Below are 22,824 nucleotides of genomic sequence, written 5' to 3' on the forward strand. Positions count from 1 at the left end.
AATTATATATATATATATATATATATATATATATATATATATATCCCCCAATGCTAAATGCCATCAAAAAGTATATTCATTCTAATTCAGAGTCCTGATTAGCTATGCCAAAGCTTTGTGATTGCATTGGCTACTTTCCTTTGCCATAGCAACCAGAGGGAAATCCCAACACGAATGGACTGCCTCACTGATATCAAGATCCAATTTGGCTTTCATGAAGCATTCAATTAATTGGAACAAATGAGTCCATAGACTTCAGTAGATGATGGATATGTTCATATTCTAATAATATGCTTATTAAAGAAACAGCTTTGGAGCAGCCATGCCCAATGGAAGTAATTAGTGCTCTTCATCCGCTAGTGAAGCCAATTATGAATTCAACTAAATGATTAATCTGTCTATGAGTTATTGATTATTATTGATTATTTCCTTTGTTATGATATCTAGAGAAAGTGCAACATTTAAAACCAAAATCTTTCTGCCGGGCTGAAGATTAAGCAATCCTGAAACATCCCAGAGTAACACTGTGGGAGATCATTAACCTGAAGAAGGCTATAACCGAGTGCAGATATTATATGGCTTCCTGTAAACCACGTTTTTCAAATCCGGAGTTAGCTTCAGAGACATGCACTCCATCCTTTCACTTCCTGGGTCCCCTTCATTGGCACAGAATAAACTATGGTTAACAGTTACATGTGCACTTTTTGTTTCCTTGTAAAACAAAATTGGAAAAAATGTTTGAAGTGGATTTTCAAATTGATGGAAACGGGTAAGTGTTAACCATTGTTGGTATGGGTGTAGCAGGTGGCTGTATACACAGTAGTTGCCCAGAGGAGATGAGAGGGGGAATTTGCACCAGGAGTGAGGGGGACGGGCACAAGTGTGGGTTCCTAAGGCTGGCTCCTGATTTGCAATCTATGGTTTGCAGGGAGCTAGTATTATGTCTGCATCAGTCTTGGTTTCAGGAATGTGAGCATTGTGTTTTTCTACTACTAATAATGCTATTTCACATAATTTTAGCTTTAGCTGTTTACTGCTGTTGGATGTTGTTTTTAATTATTTTACGAATTCTTGCAAAGTTGTGGTTATTGCTATAAAATCTTTTATTTGCTTTTGCAATCATATTGGAGAAGGATAAAGACATACTGCTTTGCTTCACATGGGAGCTACAATAGTATAGAGATTTTAGCCCATCCTAAAATGTCAATGTTCTTGGAGGATTTTCTTTACTGTGTGAGGAATCCAGCACTCATATTTTGACTCCTACCTACACAATAGTCTAAATACATTGTGAATAACAGTGCAAAACAAAAAAAAGGTACAGCTCAATTTCACAATTTCATTTCCACTAAGGAGAAACATGTTAGTGTGTGCAACTAGAGAGCTGATCTGTACATTATTCCAGGAATCCAGCCTAATTTCAGCACTGTCAAAACTCATTTTGTTCATACAAATCCTTATTTAGAGATGAATTAAGTGATCAAGACACAAGAGTGCTATTAAGAAAAGAAGGAGGTAGAGTTGCTGCTCTCCCCCCATTGCAGGAGCATCTATATTTTTGTACTTGAATTATATATGTAACTATATCAAATACTCTTAAAATACACTGCTTTTTTCAAAATTTACAGATCAGTCCTTTACATCTCTGCTCAAAAGCAATTTCCATAGAGTTCAATCCAATTGAACTCGATGGAGCTTACTTATGAGCAGACACGTATAGGATTGCACTGTAAATCTTGACTATAGTGTATGTGTGCACGTGTGTACATGCTCCAGCCCCTGATGGCAGGAAAGAACACATGCCCTCACCGGATCGTGCCCCTTCCCACTGCATCATGCACCTCTTCCCCTGATGCACGCCTCCCTTCCCATTGTCTTTGCTATCCCGTCAGCTCTCTGGAAAACTCTGCAACTGCTGCTTCTGTCAACGTGGCTCTCCAGAGGGCCAACATGGTGGCAGCAAAAGTGAAGGGGGTGCATGAAGAGGGAAATGGAGAACCCCACCAACAGTGCTTTTGCTGCAGCAAATGCCAGAGCAGGAAATGTGGCTGGTGGGGCTCTTCAAAGCACCTCCTGGAGGCAGTGGGGCAGTGGTGGCGGGTCCTCCTGGAGGGGGCAGGAGGGAGTGGTGCAACTCACCACTCCTCCCTCTGCCACCTAATGCGGCCGCCTCACCCGAATTCATGGGAGGGGCAACCCTGTCGCACACACAGCGATGTTTTTGCCCCTTTCCCTCTGAAATTGCACCATTACGGAGGCCTCTTAACTTACTGGACTGCCCTTGTGCCAGAAAGTCAAAGTTACTTTTTTTAAAAAAAAATGTTCTGCAATGTTTCATATCACTTTCTGGCCATAAGGAACTTAAATATGAAGAACACAGGAAATTGTAGGGTTCTTTTCTTCCCAGAAGCTCTTCCTGGCTCTTCCCTTCCTCCTTAAATTTCCCTGCCCACCACTATTATTGACACTGCTGCTGCCTGTTCCCAAAGGTCTGTCTGGTAGTTGTGCATTGGCCACAGCATGGCTATTTTATTTGGCCAAGGCTGAAGGAACAGCATGGATAGGAATCTGAGGAGCATCACTCAGCTGACAACTGAGCTTCCCTTGCTGAGCTAACACCCATGGGAAAAAATAAGGCCATGGTTCAGCAAACTATTTAAGCCACATGCTTATATTGAGTACCACAGAATGCTAAAAATTGAATGTTTACTTGGACAATTTGGTGCACTCTGAAAAGATCTGGGAGGAAATGTCTCCAGAGAATCAGAAGAATTTTTTCCTGTTCCAGGCAGAATATGAGAACCAAGGGTGGAAGAGAGGCTTCATGTTTATGGGGGCCCTTTCCTCTGTGCCATTGTCACCAGCTGCTTTGCTCCTCATCTTCCTTCTCATGCTTACTACTATTTGCTTGCTTGACAGGCAGAGAGCCGGTGCATCTTCTCACCGTCAGTGTTGTCAGGGCCAGAGCAACAGGCAAGCGGACAAGCAAGTTGCAATGGTGAAGTGGAGGAGCCACTCCAGGGGGTTCCCAGTGGGCCCATGTTGGCACGTGGTCTTCAGCAGTTGCCCAACCATGCCTGTCTTTGACGCTTGTCCTGTTTGGTATCATTGCTAAGCATATGGAACTATACCATCAGCTGAAGTACGGCAAAAGTGTCAGGACTTGGCCATTGGCAGCTGTCTGGAGGAGCAAATATGGCACTAGAAAGCAAGAGTCAGGACTGAAGAGCAATAAGGATTGGAGTGCAAATCAGAAGACAGGATCAGAGAACAAGCCAGGAGTCAGGACCAAAAAATAAACAGGACTATAGCACAAGCAAAGAGCAATCAGGACCACAGAACAAGCCAGGACCAAAGAATAGTCAAGACTGGAAAACCAGTGTGGAGTCAAGACCAAAGAGCAATCAAGATTAGAGGGCAAACTAGGAGGGAGGATGGTAGAACATGCCAGGAAGCAGGACCAAAGACCAGGACCAAAAGTAATGACACAACAGAACTTAGGTAGACCTTGCTGCCTGAGTAAAGCTCAACTGGAAAAGGAAGCTCTTGATACCCCTTCCTACCCAGGAAAATCTCCTGGTCAACCTGGATGGGCAACAGAGTCAGTCCGGAAGGTTCTTTATTAAGAAGTCTGCCACCTGCAGTTCAGTGGTTCACCACACAGGCCAGCCACACACAGATTCCAGCAGTCCTGACATAAAGGAGCTGAATGAACCTGAACAGAATGGGATTACTGGAGTGAGAATTTATTCAACCAAACAAAGAAAGAGATAACATTCTTAAAAGAAGTTGTAAATTGGAGAGATAATGTTGAAAGAAAGCTGTTTTGAAAAATGCAAGGAGCAAATTCAAAGCTGAGGAATGAACAAGTGCATTAAAGAATAAAGTCTAAGTCTGAGCTTGGGAAAAAATAATCTGACAAAGTAGCTAAATACTGATGAATAACAGAAGTGAAAGAAAGAAGTGATCCTAAGAGTTTATCAGGAACATATGGGAGAAGATGCTCCTTTCGGTAGACTGGTCCTAAGACAATTAAGACCACTTTTTGAATCAGGCACAGAAACTGACCGGCAACCAGTGCAATTGATTCTGCTGTGAAGTAATATGTTCAAAACAGCCAGTTCCAGTAAGCAGCCTCACTGCTCTATTCTGCACTAACAGAAATTGCCGCACTGTTTTCAGGGGTAGCTCCATTTATAACATGTTGCCATTATCCTTCCATATCCATCCACCTATGAGTGCTTAGTCCTGTTGCATGGTGGCTACTTAGTAAACATGCAGCAAAGTGGAGGAAAGAGACCAAATTTGAGAGAAGACAGGAAGTTCATCACCACTCGTGTCATGTCTCCCACTTCATAACTGGCAGAGGTACAGTTTTTGCTGTTTTACTCAGATGGGATTTTATATGGTTTACCCTTCCCTCAGTGCCAGCTCAATAAATTTTGATGTCTGAAGCAGAGCTCAAATGACACCCATTTCCTTCTAGGGCCAAGCATCTGCACAGGAGGGAAGGCAAGTGTGAATTTTCCTGCCATTCGCCTCTGAAAAGATTTTTTAAAAAAGAAATGTGGGGGGAGGAAAGGAATGGGGCTGTCCCCCCCTTTTAAAAAAATTAAACAGCCCAATCTGCGGAGCTCCGCATATTGAGATTGGGGGTTGCCCAGTCCTCCCAAATTTATATTTGTTTCTGCAGAGCTCTGCAGTATAAAATAATTAAAAAGGGGGGATGAACGGCACTGTTCCTCTCCTCTTCCTCCCCCCCCCTTTTTTTTTTTTTTTTTTTTGCTTTTTTACAGCCATGGAGCCACATGAGGTACTGGTTGCTCTCTATTCAGCCCTGGTTAGACTTCATCTAGAGTATTGCGTCCAGTTCTGGGCTCCACAGTTCAAGAAGGACGCAGACAAGCTGGAGCGTGTTCAGAGGAGGGCAACCAGGATGATCAGGGGTCTGGAAACACAGCCCTATGAAGAGAGACTGAAACAACTGGGCGTGTTTAGCCTGGAGAAGAGAAGATTGAGGGGAGACACGAAAGCATTCTTCAAAGACTTAAAAGGTTGTCACACAGAGGAGGGCCAGGATCTCTTCTCGTTCCTCCCAGAGTGCAGGACACAGAATAACGGGCTCAAGTTACAGGAAGCCAGATTCCGGCTGAACATCAGGAAAAGCTTCCTGACTGTTAGAGCAGTACGACAATGGAACCAGTGACCTAGGGAGGTTGTGGGCTCTCCCACACTAGAGGCATTCAAGAGGCAGCTGGACAACATTTGTCAGGTATGTTTTAGGGTGGATTCCTGCATTGAGCAGGGGGTTGGACTCAATGGCCTTGTAGGCCCCTTCCCACTCTGCTATTCTATGATTCTATGAAAATAGTTGGGGTAAATTCCTGACTTTTTTGGAGCAGATTTCCTAGGGTTTGCCCTTGGATGGCATCACATTTGCGGCTGCATTATCTGTCCAAAAATTCTAAACTGTGCATTTACGGCAGTGTAAATAGCTGTATGAACAACCCCTTAGATTCTAGTTCCGAGTACATATAACCACCCACACACACATGGTATCACCTGAAGCAGGCCATTTCACGCCGCTCCATTTCAGGGCTAGCCTTGCTTTCTCAACATCAGGGAATAGATTGGTTCCTTTGCATTCTTGGTTCTTTTGCATTTTTGCTTTTTCTCTCTTTGGTTTTCTCACTTACTTGCTCTCTCCCCTGCCACTCCTACTCCCTCCCAATTACCCTTTTCCAGCACCTGAAATAATCAAAATGTTATCTTGGTTTTCCAAATCTTAAGCCCTCTTTACACGAGGCTTTTATCGTGCACTCATCGTCGGTCACTCATGGAAGTTTGAAGGGCCTTTTCACAATGTTGAGAACCTCCAGTGCCTCTCCCATCATTTTTAAGCTTTATTCCACTTTTGTTTAAATCGCCAAAAATGCAGTAATAAATATAATATAAACCACCGTCAAAGAGGTGGTGGATTTCTGGAATCATACAATATCACAACGCCACCTACTGGCTGTATAAATGAAACATATGGAATTTGTCCACAAAGGAAATAGCCAAAAAAAGGGGGTTGCAGGGGATCATGTGTATTATGGTAATCGAAATCCTGCAAAGACTCTGGAAGAATAAGACCTGGTAAGGGTGTGGGTTTTTTGCTTCATGTGGAAATGCTCTTAGTCTTGGAAAGTCAGTTTTTCTGTTTTTCTTTCTTCCTTAAAATGCTGTGCACATCCGCACCCATGGCAAATTCACTTTATATTACTTGTCTTCCAAATCTCTTTTTAATCTTTAGGGAATTTAAGAACAGTCGGATATTACATTAGAAGACACAAAGTGCCTTCTACCAGCTATCTCAACAGAGATAACCTGGTTTCATAGTCTATGATCTGGTAACCTCCAAGTCAGATTACTGCAATGTGCTTTATGTGGGGCTGCCTTTGAAGACAGTTTGGAAGCAATTTGAAGACAGTTTGAAGACAGTTTGTGCAAAATGCAGCAACCAGATTGATAATAGGGACCAAAAGGTTTGAACATATAACACCAATTCTGGCCCACTTGCACTGGCTTGCTGTCCATTTGTGAGCCAAACGGAAGATGCTGGTTTTGACCTACAAAGCCTTACATGGCTTGGCATTATAATCCTTGATGGGCAGCCTCTACAGGTATGAATTTATCCATAAACTAGGATCATCTGAGGCCCTTCTCCAAGTGCATCCTCCAGGACAGTTTTAGAGGATAGCAACAACGGAGAGGGCCTTCTTGGTAGTGGCCCCTGGATTATGGAACACTCTCCCAGGTGAGGCCCACCTGGTGCCAAAATGGTCATCTTTTCAGTGCCAAGTTAAGACTTTCTTCTTCTCCCAGGCATTTGACAACATATGATAAGGTTTTTAACGGTCCTGAGATTTTTATTGTTGATTGTGAAAAAGCTGTTTCATGTTTTTGAATGTAAATGCTTTTATTTTGTCAATATATTATAATTTTAGGGTTTAATCTTTGTAAACTGCCCAAAGTGGTTTGGCTATTGAGCAACAGAAAAATGTAATCAATGAAGTTAAATGTTGGAACAGCATTTGAAAAGGAAATTATTTAGCAAAAAAATGAATAAAATGAAAACATCCTTCAGGAACTTGCATCAGCTTGGATGACAGCTTCAGCTCTCCTTTCCAAAGGCATCCCGTGGCGTGGCAGCCACTTTCACGTGGTGTGATCCCCTGCTTCTGGGTTTGCACGAATATCATAATCATGTGGTCTGGGCCAATAACGTCAGACTTTCCTTCGTGATCAGCACCCTCTTTCCCAGTAAAGCATCCTCATAAAAGATCTAATCTTTTTTTTTTACCTTCTGCCTTCTTTGAGATGTGGGACCGTTAATTAGTTTATAGGTGGCACATACTCTGAAATGCCTATATAAACATTATGCTGTTTATTGCGAATTATGCTATCAGCTGAGTTGCATGTCAGAATGACAACTGGGCGTAAGAGCATGAAATATACAAGATGGTCATTGATAGCTGAGGTTTTCATGTACTTAAACATTCAACTGAATGTAAATCAGAGGAATTCACATTTCTGTTCTTATCATAAAACTTCAACTGGAGACTAGGGCCAGAGCTAGACCTAAGGTTTATCCCTGGATCATCCAGTGGTCAAACCTGTTCATCTAGCTGACACACAGGGGATCCAGTGCTCAGGCAGGGGTGAACCCTGGATGATCCCAGGATAAACCTTAGGTCTAGCTGTGGCCAAATATTACATTTCCCCCCCCCCCAAAGAATTGACACTGTTTTGAAAGAGGATTTTATCCATGTTGCATATATCCAGTTCTTTCGTTCCTCTCATCAAAGAGATTTGGCCATATCTTTGTCTCAAAACCCTGCAAAACAGTGGTGACAATGGGACAAAAATATGTGTGTGTATCATGGAAACAATGCTTTTGTTAAAGCACTTTCAGCTGTCTAAAAACTATTGCCTGTCCCCAGGCTCATTTTCCATTTGTGTGTGTGTGTGTGTGTGTGTGTGTGTGTGTGTGTGTGTGTGTAGAAAGAGAGAGAGGGAGAGAGAGAGAGAGAGAGTTTCGAGCTATTTTATAGCCAAAACTACATAATCTGTTTTTATATATGGGCTATAGAAACACTTGTACAGACATGATTATCATGTAATTCACATGATTTTGTTCTAGTGTTCAAAAGTGGACATCAGAGTCTTGAAAACTCCAGCGATTCACTTTTACCATTAATGTCTGAAAATGTCCTTGAATGTCATTTTTTAAGTATTTTTTTTAGTTATGCTGGCATGTAAACCACCCAGCTCACTCCATGCATATTGGTTCCTAACAACTGTAAATTTTTTTAAATAATGAATAATTACATGAAAAAAGATTTAAAATCTATGCCACCATTGCTGACAAAGCACTTCTAGCCCCAGCTATGGACACATACCTTGGGAATGAATGGCTATATTCTTGCACTAATTCTTGTATGCCACCCAATTCCCCTCAATGTCACCAGTTAAAGTCCCTCTATTTTATACATTTACCACCATCAGTGTCTCAGGTATTCCTTTCTTCCAGCTGCTGACCAAAACAAAACAAATAAAAATAAATGAATGTCATTTAAAAACAATAGAAGCCCAGTTCAGAAATTAGGCCAAACCATGGTTAAGGCATTAGGTCAATGCCTTGAAAAGTTCCTTCCTACCTGTTTCAATCACTAGTTTGCAATAACTAGTTTCTTGTGATGTCTGTACCAATTACCTCCATAGGTATTATCTGGTTGCACAGTGTTTTTAGCTGTGTATAAACTTATATTGTGTATTCATTGTCCAAATGAAAGACACTATACATGAAGATTTCTCTTTTTTTTTCAATTTTGTCCACAGAGCTTGTTCCCAGAACCTTTATCCATGCAAAATAATTCTGTGCAAGTGTTGAAAGCCTTATGGGAAAAAACCCAGCTGAAGGGAACACACAGCTTTGAAACAGCAATGGTTCAATCTACCTTTCCACACCAGAAGGTAATCCGCCTCCATCACAATGGATTTGATGTGCATTTTACTGTATGAAAAAACAGCACTGTAGCCAGAATCATAAAATAGTATCATTTTCCTGATCATTTTCCTGATGTCCAGCCGGAATCTGGCTTCTTGTAACTTGAGCCCGTTATTCTGTGTCCTTCACTCTGGAAGGATCGAGAAGAGATCCTGGCCCTCCTCTGTGTGATAACCTTTCAAAGTCTTTGAAGAGTGCTATCATGTCTCCCCTCAATCTTATCTTCTCCAGGCTAAAAATGCCCATTTGTTTCAGTCTCTCTTCATAGGGCTTTGTTTCCAGACCCCTAATCACCTTGGTTGCCCTCCTCTGAACATGCTTCAGCTTGTCTGCGTCTTTCTTGAAGTGTGGTTCCCAGAACTGGATGCAAAGATGTACCACAAGATGTAGTGATGGCCACCAATTTGGATGGCTTTAAAACAGTGGTTCTCAACCTTCCTAATGCCGCGACCCTTTAATACAGTTCCTCATGTTGTGGTGACCCCCAACCATAAAATTATTTTCGTTCTTCTCTACACGATCCATTGTCATGGGATGGTTTGCTAATGAAAATAATACATAACAATAGCTTTAATAATACAAAAGATGATACATGACATAGTTCAGTCAATACAGTTTCCTAAGACCATCGGAAATATGTGTTTTCCGATGGTCTTAGGTGACCCCTGTGAAAGGGTCGTTCGACCCCCAAAGGGGTCCCGACCCACAGGTTGAGAACCGCTGCTTTAAAAGGAGGTTGGATAAATTCCTGGAGGAAGTTATCAATGGCTACTAGGCCATTGTGTTCCTTAGCATGGCTCTACTTCCTACTTCTCTTCCACATTTGCAATGAGCTGAAATTAGATGAGGAAGAGACCAGTGACCATGTGCCTTGTGCAGTTCAATGGGACATCACCCTGTAGCGGGTGTTTTATACTGCATCTTCGCCTGCACACAGCAGGTAATCCTGACAAATACTGATATATCTCAGAAGAGCTGCTGGGGTTTATTTTTTGTTGCTAAAACCATGGGAAATGAGCAGGAGACTTACGTTGTCATCAAAATGACCCGCAAACGTCCGTGAGTGGTCAGTCGCTCATTGTATTCTTTTAATGGAATATTTTAATTCATCCTAGCTAGCTAAAAGCATTTTCTTTGTGGGGGAAATTCTAAAATTACAATGCTACGCAAACTTACCTGGAAGTAAATCACATCTAAATCAGTGGAATTTACTTCCCAGTAACCATGCTTATTTATTTATTTATATTTATTGCATTTATATACCGCCCCATAGCCGAACCTCTCTGGGTGGTTTACAAATTTAAAAACAGTAATAATTAAAACAAATATACGAAGTTTAAAAATATAAAAAGCATAAACATAATATCCTTATAAAAACAGCTATCCTGGGGTCCGTTAAAAACAAACAAACTCAGCATATGTTGTTAAATGCCTGGGAGAAGAGGAAGATCTTAATCTGGCACCAAAAAGATAACAATGTTGGCGCCAAGCAAGCCTCGTCGGGGAGATCATTCCACAATTGGGGGCCCACCACTGAAAAGGCCCTCTCCCTTGTTGCAAATGATGGTCTTAAAGGACCATCATTTGCTCTCTCCAAAGTTTGTTCCTCACAGTTTGCCTGCTCACTGCACTTAATAGCAGGGCGGTAAGTTATATGGTGTGGTATTCTATATTTTGAAACAAAAGAGCTCGCTGCGTGGATGTATTGCATGTATTGAGATGTAACTTGTAGTAGAGACTCTGGGGAGGGAGCGGAACCCTGAAGAATGACAACACTAGCAAACTACACTTAACCTAGGCCAGATCTACATCAACCAGGATATGACACTTTGAAAACAGTTTGAAAACTGTATGTGTAGTGTGTCCTGGGTCCCAACAGGTGTCACTGCTATTATAAACCATTTTAAAAGCAGTAATGTAGATCTTTCCCTAGAGTGGCCGTGTGTCCTACTTTATGGTTTTCGGTTTCCTATAATGCTCCAGAGCCATCTTCCCCAACCAAAACCTTCTTTTGAAATGGACAAAGGAGAGCTCACACCCTCTGTACAAGCCTTTCCTAAAAAGGTGTCCTCCATATGTTTCTGACCACAATGCCTATCACCCCCAGCCAGCATGGCCAATGATGAAGGCTGATGGGAGATGTCATTCCAAAGATCTAGAAGGCACCAGGTTGGGGACGACTGTTCTACATAGAAAGCTAAAGGTCCAGTGATACATAACATTATCCTCATGCCTCCTGGAAGTTTACAAGAAGGGTGTGTGATATTCTTTCATTGTCAGGGCCCAGCATCTGTTATTCAGAGGAATACTTCCTTGGACCCTGATGGTTCTTTTTAGCTATCTTGGCTAATATTCATGGCTAGGCCTTCCTAGGATATCCTCCATGACTAGAGGATAGTGGCAGAGAACTAAGGTGGAGTTAAGATGCTGAGCTCAGCAGTGTTTCCATTAATGACATCTGTATTGTGCTTTGAAATGTTTTTGTGTTTTGTGCCTAAATCCCTTACACATGCTATTGATATGTGAATGGGGTGGGGGAATGCAAATGTTATGTGGATTTTGTTATTTACCAAAAAAAACAAAAAAAAATGGAGAGAGGAAAGGGAATCGTTGCAAGCAGCAGACGAAGAGGAAGCTGCCAGAATGAATTGTTTAGTTGCCTTTTGCAAATTTGCATAGTTGTGGGCTATGGCATGGATTCCAGAAGGGGAATGATTTGCGCATGCTCCGTTCAGTCAACCTTTGCCCTTTGAAGAGATTACTGTTTCAAAGTAATTACATTTTCAAAGATGGTAAAGAATACTGTTTCAAAGCAAAGCAAAACTGGTCAAAGCTATTAATCTTTAATTGGAGTTCATGTGAGTGACCAGCATGGAATGTGTTTAAAACAAAAACATATTTGAAGTAAGTCTGGACTGCCTACAATTATCTTCTTTTTTTAAGGGAAAAAATACACACACAACTCTAACTTAAAATTGCATAATTGAAACCAAGCAATGAGAGATTCTTTCTAAAAAGAAACCTCCCCTGACATTTGAACTGATAGAAAAGAAAAACGAAAGAGCGACAAAATGTATAGGCAGGAGAGAGCTGCTTTAGTCAAGCATCATACCCAAAGGCATGGACATATACAATGGGATTTTGACTTTTGTCCCCATTTGAATGGGAGATACCCCATCCTAAACATCGCCAAATGCTTTTGCAAGTCTTTTCAGTTTTAGAACCTTGTGAGATATGTTCAAGCTGTCCCTGTTCATCAGAAACAGTTCCTATTTTCTCTTCCTTGTCCCTAGTAAAGCTCTGACCCTCTTTTTCTCCTATTTTATTTTATGGAGATGACACAATGTAAAGCTGGGTGGCCAGTTACACATTTATTTTATTTATTTATTATTACGTTTATATCTCGCTTTTTTCCTGCAGTGAACCCAAGGCGGCATACATAATCATCCTTTTCACTTTATTCTCACAACAACAACCCTGTGAGGTAGGCTGGGCTGAGAGTCTGTGACTGGCCCAAAGTTACCCAGTGGGTTTCCATGGCCGAGTAGGGACTACAACCCAGATCTCCTGACTCCCAGTCTGACACTAGCCACTACAACACATCACCTCAACAGAGGAAACTTATCACAAAGAAAGAAGACAGACGAGGATACCATTCTGCATAACACTTGCACATGCAAATTTATATGTGGAGCTGCAAATTTAGAAAAAATAGAAATATAATCCATCCATCTCATCATAGTAGAGAAGTCTGATTAGGTGCCCTGTGTGTGTGCTGAGTCATCTGGCAACTTCAAGGCCCCTGCTCTCTCCTTGTAATGGTTCTTTGACTTTAAACCAGACTTGAACTGGAGGGGATCTACACTATTCATTACATCGTTGTTTAAGTGCATTGTTGCGTCCTTCCTTGCTACGTTACGAAATGCAACTTGAGCCCAGTCAACCGAAATACCTTTTCTTCTATCGTTTTACCCCGGCACACTCTTCTTTAGAACGTTCTTCATTATGCTCATACTGTCTCTGAAGTAAACCTCCTTCTTCCTGTGACTCTGAGCTTTGCTAGACCTGCCGGGATAAGCCGGCAGGGAGGCGGGGCGACGTGTAGGGACGAGGGAAGCCCTGCAGCGTCTTAAAGGGGCCACGTGCGCCCCGAAAGATAAGCGTTTTTTTAAAAAAATTAAGCCTCTGTCCCCTCTTTCACCGCCCTCCCTCCCCCTCCCCCTCGTCACGTTGTGCCAGCTCTCCCTCCCCTCGTCTAGCAAAGCCCTCACTTGAAAGACTTTGAAAGACGGCATTGAAAACAACGAAAGGTTGGGGCACATTGTTAGTATTAAAACGATTTTAATGGAAAGTGGAACGGTTTTAAAAGTCAGAAGAAACGTAACAACAACAGCATCATGTGACTGCTGACGTCATCTCTGCCAATTTGTTACGTTTCATCTAGACAAGTGTAGATTCCCTCCTGGACAGCCCATCAAATAGAGCACCCATTCAAATAGAGGAGCTTTGCCTGCCAATTCTCCGAAACAGAGGGCTATCCTCTGTAAAGTGGGACACCAGGCCACTTAAAGGGTTGGTAATTGTTTTGGTGTTTTTTTCAAAACTTGAATTTATTGGCAGTATCTAAACTGATGAATAACCTTTTAATAGAACAACAGATGCCAGATTTGCTGGGCTATCATTTAAAAAATGGCTGTTTCTTGTTCTCCATCAAATAGGAATTCCAAAGTACTAACAACAATTTAAGGAATCCCAATTACATCAGTTTGTATATTCTTGGATCACTGGAGTGTCTTTGGCAATCATTTAGTAGCTTTCGTGTTTTGTTTGCCTGAATCTGAAACTACACTTTACACCAAGTTCTGTGAGTCTTCCTTGCTATTACTATTCTTATTGATGTTGTTTTCAATTTCTATCCTCTCCTTGCTCAAAGAGGAGAGAGGGCCCAGGGATTCTAGGGCAGGGGCCTTAGCTCAGTGGTGGAGCACATGCTTTGCTTTAGGGCTGTGCAAGTCTCAGCCTCGGATTTGGAAATCCAAGGCCTCGGTGGCCATTTTATGACAGAAACACCATTTGATGATGGAATGGCCATTTTAAAGCACAGCCCTAGGACTCCTTAATGGAAGAACAGCCTACAACTTCCAGCATGCACTGCCTGAGGCCTGCACTTACCGGGATCCAGGAATGGCAGGCATTCGTGGCCTTGCCGCTGCCACTGCCATGATCACCCACCCATCGGTGCAATCCGGGACGTGCCAGTCCATAAAGGGGTCACTACACATTCTCAGGGGAAGCAGGCAGCTGCAGGGCACTCACAGAACATGCGGCAACCCCTCTGTGGACTGACACACCCTGGATCATGCCTGCGGACAGGTGATCATGCTGGCAGCAGCAGTGAGACCATGAGTGCCCATCATTCCTGGGCCCCAGTAAGTGCAGCCCTCCCAGGCAGTGCATACTGGGAGTTGTAGGTTGTTCCTCCATTACAGAATCCTAGGACTGTGCTTTAAAATGGCGGTTCCATCATAAAATGGCAAAATCTGAATCCAAGGCCGAGGTTTGCACAGCCCTACTTTGCCTGCAGAAAGTACCAGATTCGATTCCCAGCATCTCCAGGTAGGCCTGGAAAAACTCCTTCCTGAAACTCTGGAGAGCTGCTGCAAGTCAATGTTGACAATATTGGGCTAGATGGACCAATGATCTGATTCAGGAGAAGGCAGCTTCCTATGTTCATATGGAGCTTGGGGTAGCATACAGATTTCTCCCATAAACACCTTCCTTTTATCATCACAACATGCAGCCCTGTGAAATAGGTTTGGCAGAGAGATAATAACTGGCCTAAAGTCAGCCAGTGAGCTTTGCACCAGAGCAGAAATTTGATCTGGATCTTCTCCCACTCCTAGTCCAACATGCTAATAACTTCATCAAACTAGCTCTCAAATATATGCACTCTGGTAAAAGGTGTATCTGAGTAGAAGAATGGAGCATTGGGAGAAGGTTTCTGGATCTTTGAACTTCTTCACATGAAATTAAGATCCTACAAATTTACCAGGGTTTATATATATTTATATTTATTTATTTATTTGTTACATTTATATACCGCCCCATAGCCGAAGCTCTCTGGGTGGTTTACAAAAGTTAAAAACAGTAAACATTAAAAGTATACAAAATTTAAAAACGTAAAAACAACAGTATAAAAACAACAGTATCCATTTAAAAACAACAGTTCTGGGGGTCTGTTAAAAACAAACTTAGCGTTGTTAAATGGTGTTAAATGCCTGGGAGAAGAGAAAAGTCTTGACCTGGCACCTAAAAGATAACAGTGTTGGTGCCAGGCGAGCCTCATCGGGGAGATCGTTGCACAGTCGGAGGGCCACCACCGTAAAGGCCCTCTCCCTTGTTGCCATCCTCTGAGCTTCCCTCAGTTTCTGCTTCTGACTTCCTTGTGAGATTATGATTGGCTCTTTTCCATGTATTTTCTCTCTCTCTCTCTCTTTTTTTTTTCTGGGCAAGTCCTGTATGTTTCACTGTAAAGCCACTAGATGGTGTTCTGCTATTGCTGCGATAAAGCGCCATTTCATCAGTACACTATATATTTACTGCGGCTCATAGCAGGAGGAGGGGAAATGATGGACTTTCGTCGGCATGAAAAAAAATGACAAAAGTTGCAAAGAGCAGGAGATGCCCTGGAGGATGACAACATCGTATATAGGAGCTGCGAACTTCTGTGACAAATGCGTTGTGCAGAAATGGCCTTTTTCCTGTTGTTTTTCAGCTCAACATCATCATGCCACTGCCGGCAAGCTTCTTTTTCCCATTCTCTCTCTCTCTCTCTCTCCCTCACACACCCACACCCACACACACCCACACACACCTTTCTGGGTAAGAATGCAGCATGGGGGGAGTGGATTTAAACTGAAAAATGACTGGACAGAAAGGCCTAAGCAGATGCACACCGTTTTGCTTTCTTCCCCAAATCACAGACTACCCATTTTGGATTTTTTAAAAAGAGAGAGAGAGAGAGAGAGAGAGAGAGAACTGGGGTGGGGTGGGGCAGGGGGGAAGTGGTTCCCTGTGTAACATGCAGTTTGAGCCTTAGAGAGAAAATGCTTGACTGAGGGAACCACCGAGGGAGAGGAAAGTGCTTCAGAAAGAGAACTCCTGCTTGGAGAGAATTCTTCTTCTAACATGTCACATAGAATTCTCCAAATACATCATCTGCGCAGCAAGAGCAAGTGCTATTACTCCCCAAAAGTATTAGTTGCATAATCATATTACCATTTGGACGAGGGTCCTTAACACATGTATGGCTGCTCTGTTGCTCGCTTTCAGGAAAGAAAAGGAGACGTGTAGGCTCCCTACCGTTACAGCTGTATCACTTTTTACAGCGCTGGAGCACGCTAATCCCTTGTAGAAAACAAGACTTTGGAAACTCTGTCAAGAACCACACAACCTCCTCTGTTTGCCAACAGAGCTTTTAAAGCTCTTATTTGCCTGGTAGTGGGAGGTCCCGGAAGCTAAGCAAGTGGGAAGCTGGCTGTGTCACTTAAAGTATAGCAGCCTCCTCCAACCTGGTGCTCTCCATAGCTGGCTGAGGGCTTATGAGAATTGTAGCCCACATGTCTGGAGGGCAAGTGGTTGGGGAAGGCCAGGTTATGTTCATCCTAAGGGCCAAACGAGATGTGGTGGCAACTAACCCGTCTCTTAAAATGATTCAATTTCAATGATATATAAAGCAGGCAATGGGAGGCTAATTTCAAGCATGAGGAGCGAGTGCACTATGAGGGTGGTTAACCCCTCCCTGTCCGTACCACTTCACCTCCATGCAGCTAGGGATGTTGGAGGAATCCTTTTGGGAGATTGAGCTCGGCAATTTTTCACCAGCTCAGGCCCCTGGACTCCAGCTTGCAAATTCCTAAGCTTGCCTGAGTCATCGTGTAATGAGTCTGGCATGCTTGTGGCTTTCCGCCTTTTTTATATATGTGCAAGTTGCGATTTGTGCAAAACCACAAATAAAACAATTTAAGGCCAAGCCTCTGTGAGCCAGAGCTTCCCTACACCTGCCTTAAAGTCATGGTGTAAAAGCCACTATACTAGCGTTCTTGCACTGAATGCAATCCTAATCAAGATTATTTGGATTTTAGGAGCCTTTCTACATGAGGCATTCATTGTGTGCTTGTGATTCCTCATTCACAGTAGTTTGTGGGTTCTTTACACACTGTTGTCATCCTCCAGGGCCTTTTCCGTTGTTTGCCATTTCCGCAGCTTTTTTTAATTGAGGAAAGGCTGATACTATCTGGAAATAGTGGCATAAAACCCTGGTGTAGTTCTGCAATTTCTCTCTACCACAGTGTCACTTAGTGGTTGTGTACTGGAACATATAAAAAGGCAGAGAAAGAAAAACCCCTGAAAAAAATGTGTAAAGGATCCAAACAATCCCATAAAGAACCCGGACTCAGAAGCCTCTATAAAGTGGCGGGTTAAAAGCCTCATCTAGTAAAGCTCTGTGTCCTATTGTGTTTCTGGAGTCTTACTTTCAGGTAAGTAAGCCTGGTGTTGCAGCCCTTTAGTCTAATTGATTTCAATAATATTCTGCCGGCATAACAGCCAAACTTTGGCTATAGCGGTTTGTGCTTTGCGCTGTAATAACTAGACCCAGAGAGTCTCAGGTATGGTGAGGGGGGAGATGTAATTCCATTTCCTCTAAAAGCAAAGTTGGCTTGTACCAAGCCATGGCTTTTCTAGGGCAAGGCCCCTTTCTCCCTCAATGAGTCTACCTTCTCATGGCCATTGTCACCAGCAGCGATTCCTCCTCCGCCTCTTTCTCACCATAGTTGCCACTTGCTTGCTTGACAGGCAGAGAGCCAGTGAGCGTGTAGGCAGTGCTCCTTCTTCTTACCACCTCTGGGCCAGAGCGAGAGGCAGGTGAACAAGCAGGTTGCCATGGTGAAGAGGAGGAGCAACTCCAAGGGCGTCGTGGCAGAGGGCCTCAACTGGGGTGTAGGTGCTTTGCAGTGGCCCTACCATGCTTACCCTTGACACCAGCCTTGGCACCAAGCATTTTGGATCTGCAGCTTGGATCTGTACTTCCAATATGAATCGAATGGCCATGGTGTGCTCAGTATCGATAGAAATGCCTGACTGCATGTGCCACAGGCATTGGGGCAGGCAGTGTGACATGTGGCCTGTATGCCTGTAGGGAGTATGACATTTCCCAATTCAGTATGCAATTCCCCAGTATGAAAATCCTGCATCATCCTTGCTCTAAGAAGAACCATTTCTACTCCCCTTTCTAGTAGAAATGGGGGAGACACCAATTGCTGGTACAGACACATCTTAACAGTCCGTGTAGCTGTCTTTGGCAGCAAACCAGCCAGACTGTTGGATGACATAAATCAATTGCGCTCCATTGGCTTCAGTAGAGGAACTCCACTTTGCAGCTGGAGACCTAGTTTAAGCAAGGCTTTCCTGAGGAAACACTGTTAATTAAAAAAAAAAAACTGAACATGAACATGGGAAAGGCAATCGATAAACAGCAAGGAAAAGAATTTTCCCTTGCAAATGGTGATTTAATAAATTTGGGTGCTTTTGTTTTTATTTTAATTTACAACTGGCCCATCCTATCAGAGACAACCAGATGTTTTGTATCAGCCAGGGAAATTCGGAATGCCTGCCAATCCTGAACATGATTAAAACACTCTTTGCTGGGATTCTTCTTTAAACTATTCTACAAGGGCTTCGCTTGTCCCTAGCTGATTGAAATAGTGTTTTTAAATGTTTGTCACAACTACTAAGGAGGTCGGGAAGACCTTATCCATTCTGTCATTCTGCTCCTTGGCATAATTCCCCCAACTTGGATAGATGCCAATCTTTTTTGAAGCATCCAAAATACACATGGAGCTATTGACAAGGGATTAAACAACGTCAACGACCCTTGCGCTTTATTACGTTGTGTTTTTGTTAGAAAAGAAAAAGAAATAAAGACTGGTGGGGATGCAATTCCAAGTATTATCAGTCTGAATGGGGAATGCTGAGTATTGTAGGACATCTTTCTGTCTAAACTTGCCTAGGGTTGCTCCTTAAGGGTCTGTCCTGATGTATTCATATGTACACCGGCTGTGTTTCTGCCTTCGCACTGCAGATGGGGTCTTCTACCTCATGCCCATTAGGCTAATGTATGTTCATAATCCAAGGAGTGGGAGGGGGGATATCCTTTGTTTACTATTTAATATGCTCCTGTAAAACCGCCCTGTTAGTCCCACAGGATAACTCATTATTTGTAGAATAGTTATTTATTATGTGAGCTGTTCATTATTCTAAAATAGTTTTGTCAGGCAAATTACTGGCCAACAGTGCATTAAGAAAAGGAGTCTTGTCTCATTTTACTTTTGTTCCTCACTGTCCTCATATTAACTTTCCCATACATACACAGTTCCTTCTCCTGTTCATGCAGGAAGATCTCTGTGCATCCTCTCTGGGTACCTATCTTTATTTATTTATTAAATTTTTATACTGCCCTATAGCCGAAACTCTCTGGGCAGTTCACAATTAAAACCATCAAACACATAATATAAAGCTTTAAAAGTTTTAAAATACCATGTAAAAACAAAATAAACCCAGCAGCAGTTACAGCGCAGGGAAAGCCTGCGTGAAAAGTTGTGTTTTCAGGAGGCACTTAGAAGGATGTTATATTTTCCACCTCCTGTATTTATTTATGTATTTATTACATTTTTATACCTAAAAAGTTCTCTGGGCAGTTTACAAAAATTAAAACCATCATAAAACAACCAACAAGTTAAAAACACAAATACAAAATACAATATAAAAAGCACAACCAGGATAAAACCACGCAGCAAAATTGATATAAGGTTAAAATACAGAGTTAAAACAGTATAATTTAAATTTAAGTTAAAATTAAGTGTTAAAATACTGAGTGAATAAAAAGGTCTTCAGCTGGCGACGAAAGGAGTACAGTGTAGGTGCCAGGCAGACCTCTCTGGGGAGCTCATTCCACAGCCAGGGTGCCACAGCGGAGAAAGCCCTCCTCCTAGTAGCCACCTGCCTCACTTCCCTTGGCAGGGGCCCACAGAGAAGGGCCCCTGTGGATGATCTTAAGGTCCAGGCATGTACATATGGGAGGAGCGTTCCTGCAAATAACCTGGCCCCAAACCGTTTAGGACTTTGAATTGGGCCCGGACCTGGACTGGCAGCCAATGAAGTTGTAAAAGGACTAGCGTAATGTGGTCTTGCCGGCCAGTCCCTGTTAGTAAACGGGTTGCCCTGTTTTGTACCAGCTGAAGTTTCTGGACTGTTTTCAAAGGCAGCCCCACGTATAACACATTGCAGTAATCCAAACGAGAGGTTATCAGAGCATGGATAACTGTAGCTAGGCTATCTCTGTCCAGATAAGGGCGTAGTTGGTATATCAACCTAAGCTGATAAAAGGTGCTCTTTGCCACTGAGTTCACCTGTGCCTCAAGTGACAGTTCTGGATCCAAGAGCACCCCCAAACTACGGGAGTACTGCACAAGGGAGGTTTCCTCAGATAGTGGGTGCCACTACAGAGAAGGCTTTTTCATGGCGACTTTCCATTCATTTTGGAATGACCAGCAAGGCCTCCTCTGAAGATCTTAAATGTCATCAGGGTGTATATAAAGGAAGGTGATCTGCTAAGTATCCTGGTCCCAAGTTGTTTTCTCCCCTAACGGGGCTAACAGCAACTTCAGTTGATGGGTATTCCCAGTACAAGGATGCTGCGGGGCAACCATCCCTTTCTTATGCAGGCTACAGATCCATCTCATCAAATATTGTCCGGCTGGCAGTGGATCGCCACTGTCTCAGGCCGAAGTCTTTCCTCTATCTGTAATCCTACTCCCTTTGGACCACAATTCAGTACATGCTTACTGTGGTAATGTATGTCCCATTGGGGCTTACTTGTGAGCAGACTCATAAAAATTTCATGCTAGAGATTTCAGAACTGAGCCGGCAGCCTTCTGTAGGAAAAGCATGTGTCGTACCACTAAGCTATGTCCCCACAGTCATCTGAGCTCACAGAGGTGTTTTCTGGATCTCATTCATGGCCACGAATGATTATTCACCACTTCTACAGTAATTTCATTGTGCAATTTTCCTGATAACGTCTTACTCAGATTTACAACTGCTTTCTCAGACAAGTAATTAATAATGCTACTTTAGAGGTGGGAGGAGCAGAGGCGATGTCATCTGGTGAATACATACATAAGGAAGGATTTGAACAGCCAGGCTCAATACTTGACTCAATATTGGACTGTTTCTTCCCATCTGCTAGGGTGACCATATAAAAAGGAGGGCAGAGCTCCTGTATCTTGAAAAGTTGCATAGAAAAGGGAATTTCAGCAGGTGTCATTTGTATGCATGCTGCAACTGGTGAAATTCCCTCTTCATCACAACAGTTAAAGCTGCCAGAGCTTTAGTAGAGTGACGAGATACAAAAGAGGGCAGGGCAGGAGCTATAGTAGAGTGACCAGATTTAAAAGAGGGCAGGGCACCTGCACCTTTAACTGTTGTGATGAAGAGGAAATTCCACCAGCTTCCCCATATATACAAATGACACCTGCTGGAATTCCCCTTCCAATACAACTGTTAAAGATACAGGAGCCCTGTCCATATGGTCACCCTAGCTAGACACATCCCTTTATTTTGGCATTTACACTAAAAATGCATTCAGTGCATGTGACATATACATGCCGAATATTGTGAGGGACCTGAATGTAGCAAAAACAAGTTCAAAGCAGAATGGCCCCTTTTTGCTTTCTAATCGGATGTTCACATCAACATGTACCACCACAACAATAGGTAAACAAGGACACATTGCCCCCTTGGAACCCACTGGGGGCCACACCCCACTCCTGCCATCAAATTTGCTGTTGAATTTGCCACCGCCCATGGCATTGACAAGAACTACATCAAGTTAGCCAAGAAACAAGGCATACAGGGATCACGTGCCTTTTTTCCAACTACAGTCCTGCTTCCAGAAGGCCTCTGGGAATGTGATTCTGCTCAGAAAAGGGATGCATGCTCCCCATGCGCCTTTCCTCCCCCCCCCCCGGTTCTAAATTGGTGAGACACACACACACCGCTGCGGCGAGTGTAGCAACAGGGGACACAGCAGGGGCCACCAAAATTGGCAACAGAGGCTACATGTTGCCCACCCCGATTTTAGACCCATTTTTTAGGTTCCTCTTGTAAGCAACACACACAAAGAAACACAAAAACTGCACCCCACCCCCATTTTCGAGTGCTTGTGGTACAACTGGTATTCAGCTCAACGGATTCCAGCCCACAGGAAGTCTTGAACTGTTGCCTTGAGATAAGGATTCAGCCTCTGTGAAAATTCTTTGCTAAGAGGGGAACCGCAGGGAAATCCCTCACAGTAGCCAAGTGAGATTCCTTGCATGGTCTCACATCTGCTTCTTCAATGTTTGCAAAATGAAGCTGTGTTAAACCTGTGTGTATGTTGGTGTTATTTCCTTTTAATGAGAACTTCGACGTTAGACGTTTTCCAAAATAGACTGAAAGGAACTCTGTAGCAGGAGTAGGCAACGTGGTGCCCATAGGTATCAATAAATCCACGGATACTTTCTTGGCATCATCCAAGGGCAAGGCTAGATGGGGCGATATCCCGGGGATTGCCTCAGGATCGTCCCTGTGTGTCCACATGACACACAGGGGGTCCCGGAAGCAGGGAGAGATGATTCCTCTCTTTCCCGAGGATATCGTCCTACCCTTCTATC

The 22,824-nt window shown here is 43.1% G+C and overlaps 1 protein-coding gene across 2 annotated transcripts in view; it reads left to right on the forward strand.

Annotated features, from left to right (window-relative positions):
- The window catches only part of VEPH1 (ventricular zone expressed PH domain containing 1), a 156,625-nt gene that overhangs the window by 105,490 nt on the left and 28,311 nt on the right, over positions 1 to 22,824 (forward strand). For both annotated transcript variants that reach the window (XM_063132057.1, XM_063132058.1), the window contains exon 12: positions 8,884 to 9,018. In XM_063132057.1, coding sequence (XP_062988127.1) covers positions 8,884 to 9,018 — 135 coding nt within the window. The remainder of the gene's footprint in view (positions 1 to 8,883; positions 9,019 to 22,824) is intronic.

This window comes from Elgaria multicarinata, chromosome 8 (genome assembly GCF_023053635.1).
Source record: "Elgaria multicarinata webbii isolate HBS135686 ecotype San Diego chromosome 8, rElgMul1.1.pri, whole genome shotgun sequence".
NCBI classification, from domain to species: domain Eukaryota; kingdom Metazoa; phylum Chordata; class Lepidosauria; order Squamata; family Anguidae; genus Elgaria; species Elgaria multicarinata.